Below are 20,723 nucleotides of genomic sequence, written 5' to 3' on the forward strand. Positions count from 1 at the left end.
TGGTGCCCGGAGGCTCTTGGTGCCTCCCCAGCAGGCCAGCAAATCCCTCTGATCTGTCGGCTCAGCTCCAGGCTAGAGAGAGGTCTCTGGTTGGCATCCAGGAGCCGCCGAGCAGCGGGGACGTTGCAGCTGTCATTGGGACGGCTCGCGCCAGCTCCGCTGAGGTCACCTCCCGCTGCGGCGTGGGCTCCTGCGAGCCAGCCACCCCCTAAAAAAAGGGGGCAAATGCTGTAGCAAGTGATGAATGGCATTCCCTGCCTGCCTGGGGCACGCTCCGGGAGACAGGAAAAATGACCAGCGAGGTAAAGCAGTGGGTTAGCTCAAGCTTGAGGTGGTTATGAGTAATGAGCACCTCATAGGCCAAAATCAGAGGACAAACCTCGCGCTGTAGGACATGTCAGCCAAGGGAAATAAACTTTTTGTTCTTTAAAATAGAAATAGATCAATCAATGGCATTTCTGGTTCTTTTGGGTGGCACTCTGCCCAGCCTCAGTGTGGTATCTCATAAGCCACAAATGATCTCAGCTATCAAAGCCTTTTATATATACATATATATATATGTATATGTATGTATATATAAAGACGTATATATACATAAATAGTTTCTTGCCCTTTGTTCATTTAACGAATCCAAACTCTCTCTGGAATCGGACCAGGTGCTCAGGTTAAAAAAAAAAAGAAGGGTCAAGTCTTGCCAATCTCCCACTCTTCCTGTGCTGGTGCTGAGGGGTATTGGAAATGGCAGGGTTGAAGCTGAGGGTTGCACTTTGGGTCTGACGTCTCAGAGCCACAAAGCTCCAGAAATGGTTGTTCCTCTCTCTTACAGAGAGAGGGAGGAGAGTGGGGAATGTTCAGATGTTTTTCCAACTTCCCCAAACCCTGAAGAGCATAGTTTGAAAGACATCCGAGAGTAGGTGTAAGTGGTGAAATTTAAGGCCCTGCAGAACCAGTCTGCTGAGGTACAGAAGCTGCGTTTCCCTCCTTGTTACTAGGGACTTTGCTAATCCCCAGATCTCCAGCAGTGCTACCTTGGCCAGGGTCAAGCTGGGCTACAGCACTGGCATCCCTGAGCTGGCTTTAAGCTGTCTACAGGCAGTATCTGACCTGGGCAAGGGTTGCAGGGATGCAGGCAGGCGGCACCTTGTCTAGGCGCAAAATTAATGCGTCAGAAACCTCTTAGCCAGTATGAACCAAGTGGAGTGATCTTATATGAGTGGCTCTTGTGGCCAGGGTTCCCAGCCAAGGCCTTTGTTTGAGCACTTCTTCCTCTGTCTCCATAGGTTTGTATCTTACGGCTGCTATAATAAATCTTTACTCTCTGGAAGGCAGCATTATTTAAACATGAAAGAGTTTCCTTCTGTCACGCCAATAGGACTGCTCCCTGCATAAGCTTCTCTTTTTGAAGGCAGAGCCATTAATCACTCCAGTAAATCTATGCATTAGGTTAGCATTATTGTTTGCATTAAAAATAAGCTGAGTCAGATGGTGGCGTTCTTATTTATGACAGAGGGCATGTAGTTGCATTGGGAGGCCTGGAAGTACATGCTTCTCCAGAGATGAAAGAAAACCCATTATTATTGATGAAAAGACTATAATCAGCCTCAAAAGGCTATTTTTTTGCCCAGTGGCAAGACCACAGTGTGTATGTCACTCTGGATGGGTGTTTGTTCAGTGTATTTTTAATTATATTTAAAAAAGGAGGTTCCAAACTCTCTCTGGTCAGTTGTGGTACTCTGCTATCCCTGCTGTTTAAAAAAGATTGCCTTGCTGAAATTAGAACAGCTTGTGCGTGTAGCTGTGTGTGGTTTTTGTTTTTAATAGGTACCATTTGCATGTTTGAAGACTCTTTATATATCTTCCTTTGGTTTTCTCGCCTCTAGACTAAGGTCTACAATTTTTTCCTGCCCTTTTTTTTTTTTTTTTTTTTTCCTTCTTCCTGAGTGCTGTTTCCTAGGCCATTCACAGGATTTTCCTCTGGGTTCTCTCCTTATCCATGTCCTTCCTGACCTGAAGTGCCCAGAAATGGGCTGAGGGCTGTGGCTGAGGAGTGCACAGGGCCAAGCACAGCTGGAAAGTTACCTTGTGTGCTTTACAGGGGAATGAAAACGGGAACCTTGGTCTTTCAATTTAGGATGTTTTTTCTTGGCATCAATCTGCATTTATCAATCGCCCGGTCTTCCGGCTCATTCCTTATTGCATGTAAGCAGAAAAAGTGTGGAAAGAACAGAATGCCAACAGTTGTGCCTTGCTTCTAGGCTGCCTACTGCTCTGCAGGTGCCTGTATTTCCCTTTCTTCATATTGATATAGTGCTGCAGGAAGGTGAGCTTGTCCATGCTGACAGGGTACCAGGCTATAACTCAAACCAAGTCTCTCTTACTGGCAGTTTCATTTCAGGAGCTAAATTAGGTTAGCAAAAATCTTGTGGGAATACAGATCTCAGGTGTGTGTGGCATCTGCAACAAATTGCAGTCTGGTAGCAAAATAGAGAACTGAAATGAGGGCCCAGGGTCTAGTGGCACAGCCTCTTCTGCGTGTCACAGCCACTGGTGCCGTTCTCCATGTGAGAGATGAGCAGATGCTGACGCGCTGCGTGCTGCTCGGCCAGCACCCTCATGTCTGTCTGTCCCTTTCTTTGTCTTTTGCAGTTCTGAGCTGGAGCCTGATGTCAGCGGCGACTGGTCGAGCTCGGAGGTGGGCGACGGGTCGCCGGCCCCCGCGAGCCCTGTGTGGAGGGAGGCTGCACTGGCCGGCGCCTCGGCCGCAGCAGAGGAGAGCCGCAAGATGTCCGTGGTTGCTGATGGTAAACAACCCCCCGGCACGGGGTGCTCTGCTGTACCCCCAAGTTGGTGTTTCAAGGGATGTTTCCGCACGGAGGCTGCTGCCACTGTTATTGGCCTTCACTCTTGGGACATGTCCTGGGCAGGTTCCTTACTCATGTCTTTACTAACCACTTGTGTCCTAAGCACTGGACTCCTGTGGGTCTGATTGTATTAAAATGCTCTGAAAAGATGCTTGCTTCGAGGCCCTGCTGAGCGGTTGTTTCTAAGAAACATGTTGTCCCCTCCACCCGCCCCCCAGGCCAGTATCTGCACCGCGTGACTGCCCTGAAACAGGCAGCGTTTGGTTACACCGGGTTATCTGGTGCAGTCCTGCCCTACGCTTAACTTGCAGTGGTGTGAGGGATATTTTCCTGCTGATAAAGCTTTTGGACATCATTGGCAGCCTGTGTGGAATGCGCAGTGTTGCCTAAGCAAGAGTAATTTTGGGAGGCCCTGGAGAGCTCTGCTCAGTTCAACTTATATTTAGATCAATAGCAGCTGGAAATTTTCCTATGCACAGGAAAGGCTATAACCAGTGGAGAGGCAGCGAGGGGCTCCGGAATAAGCTGCCTCCCAATAGGGACTCCTTGCTGGAGCTCGACAGACCAGCTCTGCAAGATGTGCCACACACAGAGCTGAGGAGCGCTTGCAAAGCTTTGCCACTGCACAGTGGTGTTGTGGAGCTGTGAATCCAGTGTTTCATAAAGCTCCTTCAGAGCTTTGCCAGGCTCTGGCACAGTTGTCTTTTGCTATGTGAAATGGCCACGTCCTTTGATTTGTTTTCACACCAACTGCCTTGCCCTGAGTTTTGAGCAATGCTGAGAAGTTGCTGAAAGGCAACAGAGCTGGCCTGTTTTTTCCCCTGTGCAAGGTGCTTTCTGCCAGGCTGGGTCTTAGTCGCATGAGAGCTCTGAAAAATTATTTTGCTGAAAGAAAAAAGCCACCAATGTTCATCTCTTCCCAGTTCCCACCCATCGCCCCCACATCTGTATATGCATTTTTAATCCAGACAGAAAAGAGGGAATTTCATGCACTGGTTTAAGTTACTCTTTGAATAAAGAGGCCTTGTTTAGTGTAAAAAGGACAACAGACCTCACAAAGTCTGCCCAGCAGCATGTGACCCCATGGGGTGGCTGAATAATTTTATTCTTTTTCTTCTATAGCTGTGTGTTAATCCTGCTCCCAGATGCTGAAGTCACCTTGTTCTTCTCCACGCCTGGTCTCGTAGCTCTGCATCCTCCCATAGCCACATAATAGTGTCTCCAACTACTTTTTTCTCCTCTGCTTGCCCATTCTGCTGTCCGTCTATCTCCTGCCCTTTGACCTCTTATTGGTTTACCTAAGAAAAGAGGCGATGTCCTTCGGGGGATAAGTGAGAAGAATTACATTAACTCTTTTGGGTATCTCTACTGTAATGTGCCTACCTGAACAGGGGCTGGAGCACGGGAAGGATTGCTTTATTTTTAAAAGCACATGAGCAAAACCAAAAAAAAATGTATCCTCCTGGATTCTGCTGCCGGCCTTTTCATGGTGGCAGTGCAGAGGCGTGAGGAAACCCGACCACAATAGCCATGACGCAAACGGGCAAAAGGGCTCCTGTGACAGAAGTGTTTCGATAGAAGTTATTTTTAAGCAGAGTGTCAGGCAAGATGATTCCTTGCCCTGACCTCAGGCTTTCATTCTCTAGGGCTTTCCGAACGCTGTGGCTGGCACTTGCTGATGAGTGTTGCCATCTCGTGGTTAAATCACCACAATTGTCAATGTACTGTCATTATGTCAAGTGACACTTGAAGGGGAAATCAAAGTTTTGCATAGAGAAATAAATTAATTGAACAAATCCTGTTATCCTGGTTTTCTCATCTGATAGTAGAGGCTCTGGCAGTGTATGACTATTGAGGTGAATGAGAGGCAGAGAATTAAGACAGAAGTTTTATGTAGTCTTAGTACTTCTTTAGGTCTGTGCCCCCATAGGACTTTCTTTCCAGGGGACATCGCAGATATGGTGGGAATCTGGCCAGGGTGGTCTCCTTTGCAGGGGCTGGCACTGCCCAAGCAGACACATCTGCAGCTCCATCGGGCACAGAGATGTTTCCCGTGGTGCTATTGCAACCCGATGTCCAGCGTTTCCTCACTGTTATGCAAAGGCAAATTTGCTCTTTTTTTTGGGAGGGAGGGCAAATGGGGACGACAATGTTTGCTTGGTTAGTTTTGCTATTTTAGCAAAATATTTTTGTGTTTCTTTTGTGTTTCTGTTCAGCACTTCAGAGAGCCAACAGTTTTCACTCCTCTGCATTAAGCAAGTATCAGAATTGGAGAAAAAAAATCCAAATGAGTGAGTAAAGCCTGAGAAGCAGTTGTATCTTCTGTTTGCACCATGTCCTATTTTCCTTTCTCTCAGATGACTATTTCCTCTCTTTCTTTCCAAGCTTTGTATAGTTGAGTCATTAGAAGAGGAAATGGAGATCTAAAATGCAACAATTACTTTTTTCCATTCTCTTTTCCTGAAAAGAGCAAATTCTCATCTTGCGTGATTCTACCCTGGTTGTTTCCTGTCATTATGCTGAATAGGGTTATCCGTATGCCCATGTTTAATATTTACCATGTCACCTATTCCCCCAGCTCGTTGTTTGGGGTGACTGTTCATGCCTCCGTGGGCTGCTGGGCGCGCGGTGGCAGCTGCAGAGATGCCTCCAAAAAGTCGCTGTTGCTGCATGTCAGGCTCGGGGCCCCCTCTGAGCGTGGCCAGATGCTTTCCAGCCTGGGTTTAAACATCGTGCCATGTTTTCAGCAGAGCCTTAAAGTTATTATCTTGCCTTGATAAGAGAGGAAAGAAGAGAAGATGGGGATAACTCTTATTTTCCACTCATTATCAGCTTATTCTCAGCAAGTGTTTTACATGGGTAAATGTTTGCCAATTTTTCTTTCCCTTCGTTTTCTTAAAACCTCCCATGTGCTCCCAAAGATCTCTAGAGGGAGCTAAAGATCTTTGAGAGGGAAGTCAGAGACTGCATGAATCCATCAGAACCGCAAACCCACTGTTAAAATGAGGTGCAAAGTACTGACAGCAGATGTTGGGAGCAGGATAAAGGCATTTTTTGCTTTCTGAGAGGAACTCTAAGAACTCTGTAATGCTTCGTTTCTATATATAACTCACTTAATATTTGGTTACAAGAATTCATATGATTATCAGTCACTGAAGAAAAATTTGTCTCCATTTCAGACTTATTTTCCTAAACACATATGTTTCAGAAATAGCACTAGATATCAAGCCAGGAAATTGGTGTCATTGGCTGAAAGATTTAGAGGAAGATATTACTCTTCAAAACCTTCAGTCACCTCTGTCAGGAGTAGAGAAGTTTATATGTTTAAATTGTTAATTGTTGGTCATCACATACTTTTTTGTGCCCTGAAGATTTCAATAATACCCTAAGGAATTAAGAAAAAAAAAAAACAAAAACGTGTTTTTGAATGCATGAAGCTGTAAATATGGATTTAGAGTTTTGGTGAGAATAAATCAGTGTACTTCTCTGCAAGACAACAAAGTGTGACTTTGAACTAAGTGATGCTGCACATGCAGGCCAGGTTTCTTACTAATGCATGTCCCAGTGGTGTTTGGTGGGACTCAGTTTTATCCTATGTGATGAATTCCAGTTCATCACATTCCCCAGTTTTTGACTTAATCTTGACAAAATTTATTATGTTGATAATTTACAGGTGAGATAGTAAAGTAAAAGGAAACTTGGACTCTTTTCCTTCCTTTTTCTGAAGTTCACATGCAAGAACTGTAGGTCACTTTTCCTGTTCCCAGCACCCTCACATGCTTTCTCCCTGGCGTATGTTTTTTACTCTTACGTGGCTTTTAATCTCCATATAGAAGAACTGGAGTTTACATTGTGAACCTTGTGGGATTTTAGAAATAATAATTGTGTCTTAGAGTTAATTCAGCTATAAATGTACTTGCCACATTAAAGGTTGGCATGCTAATGTCTTGGTGCAGGAATATTTTTGCTTTGTTCAAAGATGATGTATTCTGTTAGGTTCACACGCACATGGATGTTAGCAGCTCTGCTGACTCCATTCAGGTGCAAGTTACCTACCTACTCTTTCTTGCTGCATGTTTAAGTTTGTCTGTACTAGTTTTGTTCAAGGCCTTCAGCGATTAACTAACTTGCTTGATTGTATAAGAGCCCTCAGCCTGCTATTTGTTAGCCTGGCTTATAGCGGAGGCTGTAAGATTAATTCTGGCCTTACTGCCCATAGATGGTTATTTCTCATTTCTTTCTCATTCTGGTGGACAATGTTTCCATGAGTCATCTGTCTGTCTTCATTTCTCAGAAGTAACCAAAGCTTCAAAAGTAGCTCATTATTTTGAGTGCCTCTGCTCTTAAGGTACTTTCAGAGATCAAAAGAGGACTGAGTTTTCAGCTAGCTTCCTGAAACTCTAGAGCTGCTTTACTTTTTTCATCCACAAATAAATTAATTAAAAAATAAAAAAATACCAGCTCGCCTCTGGAAATAACATATATTTTGTACAGTATGCATGCACATGCAAGTGAGCATATAAGCTCCCTTGCTTCAGTTAAGCTCCTCAGGGCGAAGCTGTAGCCAGATGACTTCTTTTTGCTCTCACTCGCAAGCTGCAAGCTTTCCTTAAGGCAAAAATAATATGAATGAAATGGTAAAATTTGTCTGTCTTTGGCAGATTTCCCTCTACTGTCTAGCAAGAAAAATGGGCTGCATGTGAAGGATAGCTCAGCTGGCTGTCAAAGTGTTCTCGGAGAGGATCACTCCCAAACGCAGGTATGAAGGAAAATTGTAGAGCCAAACAGATGTAGCAGTTGCATAGGACCTACTCTCAGCAGGTCGTCTAAGCATCCTCCCTCTGCTCTTTCCAATCGCTTTGGTCTCACAGTAGGCAGCTTGCTCGGACCTTCAGGAGCAATTGGCAAGCCGGGGTAAGCCAAGAGCTGCGCAGAGTTGGCTGGAGCAAATGTGGACGCAGGGCCCTGGCGGGGTTTAGGCCGTTATGACCCATAGACGTTGGTGTCCCATGTTGAGCACTCACAGGGCAGAGGACTTATTTACCTATGTAATTCGGAGCAGGCCTTTGACTCCAGATCTCCCACATATCAGGAGCACCCTCCACTTACTCCAGCATTTTGGCTTGCCTTTGTATTTGCTATTTCATTGTTTAATTAATTATTTTAATGTGAGGAGGATTGGGCCCGCTCTAAGCACCGCACTGCAGGCAGGAGTTGTGCACTGATAGTCCTGAGTGGGCCGAGGTTCATCCCTCTGACTCGGAGCCAAGCAGAGCAGGGACCAGCCCACATCCTCAGCTGTTGTCCTCACCCTCAGGTTAAACATGATGAAAATTGCTTTACCTCGGGGTCCGCATCATAAAAGAAAATCAAGTCTTCCATGTCTGTGGTCCCGGTTCAAAATCCGGTGCAGGACAATGGGTCCAGGAAGCCACCGTCCCGTGAGAGCAGCACGTGACAAAGCTGCGTGCTCGTGCCGTGCCGAAGAAAGATCACTCTCCACCTTGCAGCTCCTGTCCCAGCAGTGTCTAATGGTCTTTTCCTAAGTCTGAAGAGAGAGGATTAAGAGAGTGTTTATTTGCTTGTTGGTGCTTCTCAAGATTTATTCGAGGGCCTGGCCAATGTTAATTTTAGTTGTCAAATAAAACTGCGAAATAAGGAGTAATTGTTTTTACTTTATTTATTCTTAGTGCTGTCTTCACTGAAGATTTCGATACCTAGAAGGATAAATTTAAATCTTTGCCAAAAAATAATTGAATTGATTGTTTGAAATTACTACCTTGCATTTTACCCACTTCTAGGTCACTTCAGTCATTCCTACCTGCACTATGTAGGCATGCAATACTATAAAAGCAATCTGGAGACTTATTGAATATGGATATGGATCTATGGCCTCTTGAGCTTGCTGTAAACACTAACATGATGTAGCTGAAGTGCACACAGAAGAAGGGAGTAGATCTGCTTTTGTTTGTTTTGCTGTAGAGAGGACCATTTCTTTCCAAGGAAAATGCTAGAGACCATTCATAAAGATCTGATGTGCTCTTAGTATGAACTACATTTTTAGACTGCTAAATTTCCAGTAGCATTAAGTCTCCCCTCCTGCAGAAATGGCAGCGCGTTAGGGAGAAAGGCTTTCCTTCTTATTGTATTATCATTTACCTATGTATGTGTCTACCTATTATATATAAAATATTGCATTATATCAGTGTTAAAATTGAAAATAAGATTGAAATATTCTATGAAATGGTAGTGAGCTATTGTTTTCTATCGCTAAAAGCGTCATTTTTTCCATGCACTTGACAGTTGACTTCTTACAAGAAACCTCCAGAAGTTACAAGACGACATTTCAATCCCTGCAGCCCGGTGTTTCCAAGAAGAGAAGAAGCCAGAGAGCTGCCTGGGGATGTCCACTTCTATGTGCCTCATTGCCGGTTTCAGGGCAACAAGAGTGATTCTTTGCTAGTACCACCTGGGAATGGGGTACTGGCTGCTAATTCTTCTGAGCCTGAAGGTAGAGATGGTGACACTGGGAAACACACTGCTCAGGGCTGGAATGAGAAAAAATGGGAAGATACCTCTGAACGAGAAGATCTCAATAGGAAGACAAAAGTGCTGTCATCTGCAGATTTGGAAGAGAAAGAGAAAAACACAAGACGCCTAAAAGAAAAACATGAGCAGGAATTAAAGGAGGCAAAAAGGAGGATAAGTAGGAGACTGACACTCTGCACAGAACTGCAGCCCACATTATGTGATTCAAACAGGGCAGACTTAAGTGGGGCCACTCCAGAGAATCAACCCAGAAGAGCGATGGAGAACTCAGAGGAGAAGGATGTTGCTGGGAGAAAAGATGTCTTCAAACCACCTGGTTGTCCCGTGCCTCTCTTACCGGAGAACAGTGCCCTGCCACCGGCTTTGCCAGGTGACCCCAAGGGTGCCAAAGAGCGCATGGCTGGCCAGCCAAGATCGCCGCTGCGGCTGATTGCCAGCGCCATAAAGAGGTCCCTTTTAGATCCCCTGAGCTCCCCTGCCGAAGGGCTGAAGCAGAACTCGGACAGCAAAGCCAAAGCCTCAGTAGAACAGACTTTCTTCAGCTTCCCTAATACCCGTGGCCATTCCCTGAGCCAGCTGAACAATAATAGAGCTAGTAACACGCAGCCACAGGAGCTTAAACTAGGCAAGCAGGCAGCAGAATACTTAGGAAACAAGAGCCTAAATCCATCTAATTCTTCTGTTGTCTCTGAAGAGATATCTCCACAGGATGGCACCCAGAAGGCAGCTTTTCCAGTCTACAGTCCTCATAGCATGCCTTCCATGATGGCTGGTAAACCTCAGAAGTCACCTTGCACTCCTAGGATGGAGGATGTCCCAGGACTTCTAGAAAAGTTTACTTTTAAAGAGATTCCTCCACGGGCTCCTATGGATAACCTATTTGTTTGTGATGAAACATGCCTCCCTGTTTCACCCCCAGAACACAAAAAGAACCCCTCCAAAGACAGCCTGGATGATTCTGCCCAGAAGAATACTCTTGCGATGTTTTTTGACAGGTTGAGAAGTAAAATTAATGAAAGGGAAAGGAGTTCCTTCATGTCATCTCTGGCTTTCACTAAGGACCGCTCTCCAGGAGACAGGCTAAGCTATTCTTCCACAGGTGAGGACCTGAGTAGAACTATTTTTTTCAGGTAATAGTACTTAATATTTAAATAGTACATGTGTTATCATTCAAATCCATTTCTGGTTTATCTTTAATTTATAGTTACCCTTTACATAGAAAAACTTAACAACAGGAATGATTGCTGCTGTGACATGGAGTGTATTGTGAAAGGGAGAGCAAAGCAGGCAAGTATGAGGACTAGCCCTGGAAAATTCAGCATAGTGTTAAGTGTGTTAGGTAGCCCTTACGTTAGCCAGCTCAGATACTGCAGCAATACAGCTGCAGTAACAGCAGGCTTTGTTCTGTGCACCTGCTTTCTTAGCAGGTGTGTCTTCATCTCTGTGTGCTGCCCTAGGGATCGCACTGCCAGCACGCGCGCAGGGGCTTGGAAGTGTCGTTAATGTCCCCTTGTACTTCTATTCTGAGAGGAGATATTACCTTGTTAACCTATTCTGACCGATTTGTGAGTCTGTTGCTTTGAGCAGTGGTTAAAAGGCATCCATTTTCATGTTTATTTGCAAAAGCAAGATTAATATTAAAAAAATATTAGTATCAGACAAGATACTAAAATATTAAAAAATATTTAGTATCAGACAGAATGATCTGTGTAATCTGAGCGTGGACTTGGAAAGAATAAAGTGCAGCAAAGATCCAGGTATAAAATATGAGTATGAGAGCTATACCCACCTGTGTTTCTACCTCATCCATCTTTCCATCACCCCACTGTACAAAGTCACAGTAATTCACTCAATAAGCTATTGAATTTTGGGGTGCACCCATTTGTGAGTTACCTTATTAAATTGTAACCCAACCTGCAGCATTAAAATAACAATCTGTGTGTAAAATAATGTATGTACAAGGAGCAGAGAAAATGTGAAGCCATGGAAAAGTTTATGTTAAACTGCCAGCTCCTTTTTTTTTTTTTTTTAATATCCTTTTTCCTTAAGGAGTACCCCACACAGTGGGGAAAGTCACCTCACTCTGTATGGGACTTGATCTGAAGCTCATTGAAATCAACAGAATAGCTCCCACTCTATTCTGAAATTTTGAATCAGCATTTTGGAGCATCCTCTTTCTAACAACTGACAAAAATAGGAGTCCCTGTTGATTTCGAGGATGCTAATGACTGCACTGAAGTGAAAGAGAGGTGCTACCCTTCTCATAGTGTGGACTCGGATGGGATGCTTTTTTGAGTCTATAACAACTCATTACACATCAACTAAGCAAAGATGACTTGCTTTTAAATAAATATATTACAACAAATGATATGCTGCATTCCTAGTAAAATGGAAAATGTTTAAGGTCACTTTTAGGTACAAAAATTTATTAATACCATGGAGGGCAAGAAGGGGGAGAAGGAAAACAACAAAAAGAGAACTAAGGAAGTCTGTCTGAGAAGTTCTGGTCAGCTGAGTGTTTCTTCTGTTCTACTTATGTGTATATGTGGTAACCAGTTTCAGGGTGGGTTTTTAATGAGATGCAAATGTACATCCAGGATATAGTTTACTTTAACTTGCAGACAGGGGAGCCCAATAAGGTAATTGTTTATTGGCAGATTCTGGTGACTCAGACTTTGCTTCTCGGTAGTCATGAAGAGCTGGAAGAAATATTTGTTTCACTGACAGAGCATGTAAAGCATGAAAACACCCTCAAAGTCTCTTGGATTGGATGAGAATTGTAAAAATACTTAAACCTGCTCTTTGCACAACAGCAGAGCATATTGCAGCTTATACTGTTTCTCAGGCTCTTAACTGTCCAGCAGCAGGTTCAGGACCTTTTGAGGCAAGTGGGAGTTGTGGCTGTATTTTGTTTACTTGGCTTATTTAATTAAGAACAACTGCCAGTTCAGCTGATAAGAACCAAAGTCATGTTATGAACTCTGTTTGATGGATTTTGCAGTTTCAGATTAAAAAAGGGATTACTTGCTGACATTTTAGATTCATGCGTGCCTTCCATTACTACCCAAATTCCACGGGGGCTTTCCCCCAACCCTTCTGCTGAAGGAGAGAGTCTTTGAGACCTACCTTAGCTAACCAAGGTGGAAGGAACTGGCCAAAGGTACAAGTTTTAATTATATAGATGTAATTTATCTTGCATCTTTTAACATATGTGCATGAGGACACCAGGTCCCAGTGTAAAGAACTGGGTGTTTCCTACACCTCTGTGCATAGAAACACAGTGCGTGGTACTGTCCTACTCGATTCCATGGATTGCTGCTCACTTCCCTGTGATATGACAGTGGTAAATTGGGTGTGCTGGGAAGGGCCCTCACCCAAGCTTCTGGTAGCTGCAGTATAAAGTAGAAGAGTCAGAAGGGATTGGTGAAGATTTCAGTGGTGTCAGTGCTGTGAAATTTCCATGTGGTTAAGGGCGCTAGAAATCCCGTGTACTTGTCGGCACACGCAGCCAGAGCCACCACACACAGCATCCCCGAGTGGCTCCCGGTGCTGCTGCTTCCCGGGAACATTGCAGGTGGGAATGGACCCTCTGAAGGGCCTTGCTGTGGGCAGGCAGGGACCGGCCATCCTGCAGCCGTGGCTGAGCTGCTCTGAGCCATCCAGCTGTCTTTTCTCCATGGAGCAGGATGCCAGTACCTGGTGCTCCCTGGCAGGCGCGTGTTGATGTCGTGAATCCAGTTCATGCAAAGACATTGACTTGCTTTTCAGGTGTCCCTTGCCTGAGGTCTTCTGGGAGGTCAGTGGCCTTCCCTCCGTTGCAGGAAGGTGAGCAGCCCCGTCACAGGCCCCGGGAAGGAGGCAGGTGCTCCTGTGTTGTAGCAGACTCCTTTCCCCTGCGTCTTGTAACACATCTTAAATTATTGATGCCGCCGCACGAGGAGGATGGAGGGAAGCAGTCGTTTATTCCCATGGCTGGGGAAGAAAGGGAGCGTGTAATGATTGTGCCGCCAGTGCTCCAGGGCATCCTGTTGGGCTTGCCGGCATGTGCCGGGGCGCTGGGTTTCCCTGGCAGCGCGACAGCGGCACAGGTTGGGTGAGCTGGGTGAGTTAAGCCCTCAAAGGCAGGAATGTGGCCCCGAGTCCCCCAGGAATCTGCCACCTCCGGCACCTGTGGGGACCCTGGAGGCGTCTGCGGCTGCCAGCCCCGCGAGCTTGCAGCTTTGGGGAGGGAGAGGACTTGCTGTTCCTAAAATCCATGTTGGTAAGGAAGATCAGGAGTTCCACCTCAAAATGCCTGGATTTGCTCTCACTGATTATTCCATGGATCCTAGTTTTTAAATTATGCTTTCAGACAGAAGCCCTATTTCAGGATTGAGAACCTGAAAGAATGAACATTTACAGTGAGACAGTAGGAAGGGATTTTAATCTGCACACAGCTTGCGTGTAGAAAGCCAGCTGCTACCTAGCAGATAGTAAGAGAAGTGGCACTGATAGCCTTAAAAATGTACATTTCCAAGATGTTGCCCAGATGTTAATCATTAACACTGTAGCAGGTTGAAGTGTAGAGACAGATGTTCCAAGAGCAGTTTTATTTTCTTAAATAAAGAGAATGTGGCTATGAATTAGACAAATTAAGAAGAAATTCAAATATTTACACCCAGTTGAAACAAGATGTTGGAAAAACAGGCATGATAAAATTGCTGCAATTAAATGTAATTTAATTTGTAATTCTGAAAACATGCTTCTTCCAAAGACAGCTTTTGGGCTTTCCTTATGGAGTGCATTGTTGTGATATATGGATTTTCCTGACTTATTATGGCATTTTAATCAACAGTTCAATGATGTGATAATATTCCTAAAGCAGAAAAATAAGTGACGTTTGTTTAGACATAATTAATGAAATATTTATGTTGCATGAGGCTGTGTGATAAAACCTTGTTCTCTTAGTCCATTTGCTTCTGATTACATTTGTGATTTTTTTATATGACCAGACATTCTGACGCCAACTATTTTACACTGAGCAGATGTCATGTAGTAAAAATGGGTGCCAGATGCTACAAGCCACATAAGGGTAATTTGTTTAAGAGCTGGCTCAGACTTTTTGCATTCAATTACACTGTATAGTGAGCCTTATACAATCATTTAGGTAATATGGCTAACTTGAGATATGCATTTTAATGAATACTGAATGCATGTTGCATACATGTAGCTTAGGGACTTAATTGATTTGTGCATAATGCCTAAAAAAATCAAATACAAACAGGCAGAGTGCTTGATAGTGACCAAAAATTTAATTAATACAATCATCCAAATTTCCAAATTGCTCTAGGTGCTGCTGATTAGCGCTTGAGGCATGTGCAAAGTGTCTATACAAGCTGAAGAGAAATATTTTCTTCTTCACCAACTATTTATTCTTGCATTTTAGGCTCTGAACACCTGCCTGTCAGAAGACAAGCTGCTGAGTGTTCTTCCTCTTCCTCTGATGATGAATTTGAATCCAAGGTTTCATTAACACACAAGGTAACCTTTACTTTGATACTTCCTTGACTGGACTGTATTTAAGATTCATCGTGTGAATTTGATCTGAATTTAACGCACAGCAATTTCTCAAAGTGAGGATTGGAACGTTTGCTCAGCAGAGATAACTTGTGGACAGAAAATGATGTTAGAACTCTATGACAGCTATACATCAAAATTTCTTTTTCCTCTTAGGATCTTTAATTCTCCCAGGTAACGCCAACGTTGACAGAGAAGGTCTTAATTTGAAAAATAGATATGTTTTACTGAAACCACTTTGAAGCTGCATTCTTAAGTGGTTTTAATATGTAGCCCAACAAACAAACCATTGAAAAAATTAAACCAAACAGATGCAGATTTCCCTTGGGGAAATACAGCTCCATTTGAGAGGCATTGCAGGCAGATTGCCTGGCACACCCTGTGTTTCCCCTCATCGGCGCCAGTGCACGAGCTGTGGAGTTGCGGCCAGGCTGGGCTCCCTCGCTGCGACCGCCAGCAGCTTCAGGCACTGCTGCAGTCGTGATGCTCCTCTCTGCTTTGGGGGCTTCACAGAGTGAGATGGGACTTGGGGTGCAAACCAAGCTGTGCTGCCCCAAGGAGCCAAAGCGCCCGGCCACTCTGCATGCGGAGTGTGGCCTCAGGGAGGGACGGATGGACGGACGAATGGACAGACGGTCATTGCAAAGGCCCTCCAGGGCAGAGCTGGGGACACTGCTGCGCTGTGGAAAACTTGTTGGCAGAAATGAGAGCAACAGTCATTGAGCTTTTTCATACTTGTAGGGTGTTGTGGGTGGGCTTTAGTTTTTGCTTTGAAGGAAAGGGGTTCAGAGCAGGGAGCATTAGTGCTGCACCTTGTTTGTTTGTTTGAAGTTTCCTTCCTTGCGATTCCCTGCAAATAAAGGCTTGAAGAAAGTAACTGCTTGTGATGCTATTGGTTTGCAAGTAGAGGGAAGAAATTGGTGGTCAATGTTGAGATGTTAAGCGCAGAAACAAACGTTTCAAAAGAACAAATTACAAGGTGTTTTTGTTAATTGGAACAGTGTTACAGGGAAGACAATATATAACAAAATAATAATTGGTGAATTAATTATAATATGGAAAGCAGAAAGCAAGAATAGGAGCAACTTGTGACAACTGAGTGAGCACCAGGGCCAGCAAGGGGCAGGTACTGAGGGGGTGCTGGCAGAAGGGCTGGCCAGCTCCCGGGTAGCGAGGAGCTTCCTGGCTGGTTTACTTGTTTTTTGATCTTCCACTCTGCTTGTGTGTTGTGCCCCCTCGTAAGGGGGAAAGCCGGAGCCTGGACGCAGTGCCAGCGAGCAGGGCCAGCCGCGAGCCCGAGCGAGCACTGCCTTTGCCCAGCTGCCTGGCCCCTTCAGCGAGTGCCACAGAGCAGCTCTTGGGCAGACAAGGAACATTAGCTCAGGATCAAACCAACTAAAGCTTTGGAAAGTCCATTTTTACATGCAGTACCTGTTTTAAGCATCGAGGAAATTATTCTTGCTACAAACTGAATGTTTTACTGTCTGTTTCCATGTGATGCCTGCACAAACAGTACGTATGGGCCTCCTGTATGTAGCCTGCCCTCCAAGTCAGTTGTCTTATGGAGAATTCCTGCTCACTTAGGCTCTTGCCTTGCAATGCTTCCGAGTGGCCGCAGGCAAACGCATGGGAATGTCCCTCTGTGGAGGGCGGCCCTCAGCACTGCAGCAGCCGCTCTTGCTCTGAGCAGGGGTGCCCAGGTGCTCTGCAGAGGTGCCTCTCAGGCACGCGGTGAAAGGCTGACAGAAATGTATAATGGCCTCATTGTGCTGTGATTGCCTTCACTCTTCTAGGCAGGGAGGAGTCGTAGAAGGAGAAGGAAGCTGGAGAAGGAGACAAAGCAGTTGATTAAACAAGAGGAGCTGAAGAGGCTTCATAAAGCACAGGTGATGTGTGGTTTGCAATGTCCCATTTCCCTCCCAGAGGGACTAGCAGAGAGGGGTCCCCCCCATATGGGGACTAACACCAACCCCTGCTCTGCACCTGGGCAACCTGATTTTTGTGCTGAAATCCACCCGAAACGTCACCATCAGTATGGTGTGTGGGATGGGGCCACGCACTTTTGCATATTTTGCACACGTAAGTGTGTTGCAGGAAGATTAACAAGGTGTTTTTCTGATTTAAAACCAAAATCCCTAATTTTGTAGACATCTCTCCATCTTTGCAAAATGTGAAAGGAGACGAATTTTGTGTTTGAACCATAGTGGATCTTAGGAAACACAAATATCTAACCTTTGCTGTTTAATCAATGACAGAAGGGAAAAACTCTTGGAAAAAATAGCTAATTTAATTCAAATTAAGAACAACTATGTTACAGTTTTGATCCAAGACGTGTAAATGATCTCAAGGTAAAATTAGCTATGTACATGTCCCCCTGAGCTTACTGCTGTATAGAAATAATATTTAAGTCCAAACTTCCCCATTTTTTGTCTGTGATGCTGCTCCTGAGTCTTTGGTTTGCTACCTAATGTGGCCTGAAACTGAAGCTGCTGGGTTCTTGCCTTTGGCAATTCGATCCTTAAAGGTGTCTATACCCGTTATCCATATGGACCTCAGAAAAATCTTTGTCTGTTTTGAAGGGAATGGGTCAGTTGATGCAAAAGTCCTTTATGTAGTACCACTAAATTGTCACTTTTTAGTTATTAGTCCCTTTCCTTCTTGTATCAAAAGCTTATGTGAGGTGTAAAAGCAAAAACAGCAAAAGCCCCAAGGACAACAAAGTGGCTAGCAAAGCTTTTTAGTGTAAATCTTCAGTATCTAGGTGAGCTTTATCCACGTAGCATCTTGGAAGGTAGACTCTGAATGGGTATTTACCTTCCTCACTCTGGGAGCTGTGGAAACATTATGATTTCCATGATACAAGGGAAAACTAAGGTCTGTAGTACCCAAGATATTTATCTGTATAAAATTACAGATGGATACCTAGCGGAATTATTAAATTGCTTTAGGTGCCTAATACACTTAATGAATTTGAAAATCCCATGCATCCTCAGAGACCTGTTCAAGCTGTTTCTTTAACCACTGCCACCATCCTTTGTCTCTGAATTTTTAAGCTGTGTCTGTAGCTTTCATGTCATAATTTTGCAGGCAATCCAACGCCAGCTGGAAGAACTGGAAGAAAGACAAAGAGCTCTAGAGATTTTTGGCGTTAAACTGGAGAGAAAACTAAGAGGAGAATCAGGTAAATGATGCAGAGCGCTTGTTTTTGCTTAAAAAACAAAATAACTTCTAAATATAAAGGGGTTTTAGCGATTGAGGTAGAAATAAACTTCAATGCAAAACTACAGCTCAAGCACCTTTAAGCTGTGTGCTATAGTTTTGCGTTGATTATCACAGATTTGGAATTATTCAACTTGATTCTAAACCTGAATCTATTTTCCCCTCCAGTTTTTGCTTCTTAATCCCATCCCAAGTTTATTTTCATCTTCTGCAGGGCATCAGTGAAGTTTCTAGGCGCTGTGCCTTGTTATGCAGCCAGCCACCCGGGCCTGGTAACAGAGTCCTTAATGACTTGTCCAGAGTGAGAGATGTCACTAACACGATCGCAGCCGCGTAGCCCCACGGACCCGGGGTAGGCCCTTGGGGTAGGAGACGAGCAGGGAGCCCTCTGGCCTCAGGCAGAGGATCCATTTCCCCTCGCCTGGGGGCAGCTACACGGTGCTGAAAACCTCGGAGTGTTTTGGATGGCGTCCTCTTAGCTAGGTAACCTGGCAAAGGCACTGCAATGCTGTTTTTTTAAATACCATATCTTTTTGACCATTTATCACCACAGTTCTAACACTGAGCTAAGTACTTTGGCAATAGTATTGGGCCAAATTAAAAGCAATAGGAACTTGTGTGTTTCTCCTAATATTAACCGTTTTTTACACAGTGCTAACTTATTTCAAATGTTTTTTAAAAGACTGTTTTTTTTTTCTTAATGAAAAACAGCAAGTTATGAAATGACACCTACTTTACTCTCTTTAAAAAGCCTCCTTAGAAGGCATTCAGGATTTGGAGTGTTAGCTTTTTCTCCATTACTGGTGATCTGCAAAAGGATGTAGGGCTTTTTTAAATGCCAAAAATATGGAGGGTCAAGAGGCTGCTAACTCTTGGGATAGATGCCGAATACCGGGATAAATGGCCTAGAGCCACCTCTTGTTTCTGCTGTTTTGACAATCATTTCCTAAAGAAGGCTGTCTGCCAAGAGATTGATGCTTCTCATTCTCTTCCCATCATTAGTAATTGAATTGCCCTCATTAAGGTGAAATTACTATTTTTTTCTCCTGTTGATTGTTTGTGCGTAGGTGGCCAGTTACAAATAGGACAGATCCTGCAGTGTGGGCTGTTACTGTGGCTCAATAACATATGGTGCGAAAGCATGAAGCCCCAGGTCTCCCAAAGCAGGCATCAAAATGCAAGTGCTTTGTTGCTTGTGACAACATATGTGTAATGATGCAGGAATCGGAGAGCTTAATATTCCATTCAGCCTTTTTTGAAAAAATGGCCATTATTGTTTAATGAATGACCAGTACTTATTAGGTTAAGTTGTATTTAAGGAGGTCTGTGCTTATGTAATTCAAGTGATTTAATAGGTATTATTAAGGTAATTAGAAAGCGATCACAGTTCAGCAATAATATTGAGCTGCAAAGGTTGTGAATAACCAAATTTAGAGACAGGCCTGCAAACACTAGTCTTCAGTGACATTTACGCAACTCTCCTCTAATAATTATGTAAGCAGGGAATGAATGGCTCCTTTGTTAGTGGGAGTTATTCATTAGCTCCTGAACTGAATTAGGAGAGAACATGCGTGGGTGTGAAACAACTGCCATGAAGACTGATGAGCAAAATGAGGCTTTGATGGTCTTCTAATTGTAGTGACAATTCATGTATTTAAAAAAAAAAAAAAGAAAAAAAGAAAAAAGGAAATGATATCAGTCCTATGAATAATTTTTCATGCCTCTTATTTCCTTTATTCTAGTTCTAAATACCAAATAATCATCAATGTTCTGCAGTTTTGTTTTCCATTGACATTTGTGGAGGTTTATAGAGCTCTTCTGCCTGCAACAAAAAGCAAAAATGAAGATTTTTAAAAATACATTTTCTACTGAAATTAGCTTAACTGCTCAGTTGACTAAAATTACGAGGGAGTAGGAGCTGTGAAGGCTTTGCTGCTTTGTTTCTTTGATGCTGAGAATCTCCCTCCTCGGCAGCAAAGCAGAGCGGGGCTGCAAGCTCTCTGGGAGAGAGGCCACCTTTTGTTGCCTGTCTGCACGGTGGCACCTAGCACAGCGACGCCCTCACCTCCCAGGGCTCCGAAAAACTCCCAATAACGATAGATCTTCCTGGGCTGCAGCCTTTGCAGCCAGTCGAGGCCGACACAGATTTAAAGGCCGGTTGGCAAATGAATGGGAATTTGTGGGGGATTTGATTGTGCATGTGGTGCCCGCTGGGAGAAGGGACTAAGTTGACACTTGCCAGCCTGTACATCTTGAAGTCTGGCTGTGTAAATGGGATAGCCTTTTATGTTCATAATTCAACTGCTGGAGCCCAGGAGCAACAAAAAAAATGTGCCTTACCAAGGAGAAAGTAAGAGTGTCCTTTAAAAACAGACAGAAGACTAGAAGACTACCTGAAGGGGGGAAGAAAAGAGACCAAAACAAAAGTGTTTTACAGGTGTGGGGAGGAGAATACTTGTCCGCAGCTTAAAATCTAATATCTCTTCAACTACAATGAACTATAGCACTCAGCCAAACTGTGGTGGGAATGTTATGCAG

The 20,723-nt window shown here is 44.1% G+C and overlaps 1 protein-coding gene across 1 annotated transcript in view; it reads left to right on the forward strand.

Moving 5' to 3' along the window:
* Nucleotides 1–20,723, forward strand: part of MICAL2 (microtubule associated monooxygenase, calponin and LIM domain containing 2) — a 75,614-nt gene that overhangs the window by 51,702 nt on the left and 3,189 nt on the right. Inside the window, exons 26-32 of the mRNA XM_088525847.1 lie at nt 2,647–2,801; nt 5,078–5,152; nt 7,523–7,620; nt 9,165–10,509; nt 14,836–14,930; nt 16,760–16,852; nt 18,054–18,147. Coding sequence (XP_088381973.1) covers nt 2,647–2,801; nt 5,078–5,152; nt 7,523–7,620; nt 9,165–10,509; nt 14,836–14,930; nt 16,760–16,852; nt 18,054–18,147 — 1,955 coding nt within the window. The remainder of the gene's footprint in view (nt 1–2,646; nt 2,802–5,077; nt 5,153–7,522; nt 7,621–9,164; nt 10,510–14,835; nt 14,931–16,759; nt 16,853–18,053; nt 18,148–20,723) is intronic.

This window comes from Tinamus guttatus, unplaced genomic scaffold, assembly GCF_059628265.1.
Source record: "Tinamus guttatus ecotype Peru unplaced genomic scaffold, ASM5962826v1 Tinamus_guttatus_pri_ptg000240l, whole genome shotgun sequence".
Taxonomy (NCBI): Eukaryota; Metazoa; Chordata; class Aves; order Tinamiformes; family Tinamidae; genus Tinamus; species Tinamus guttatus.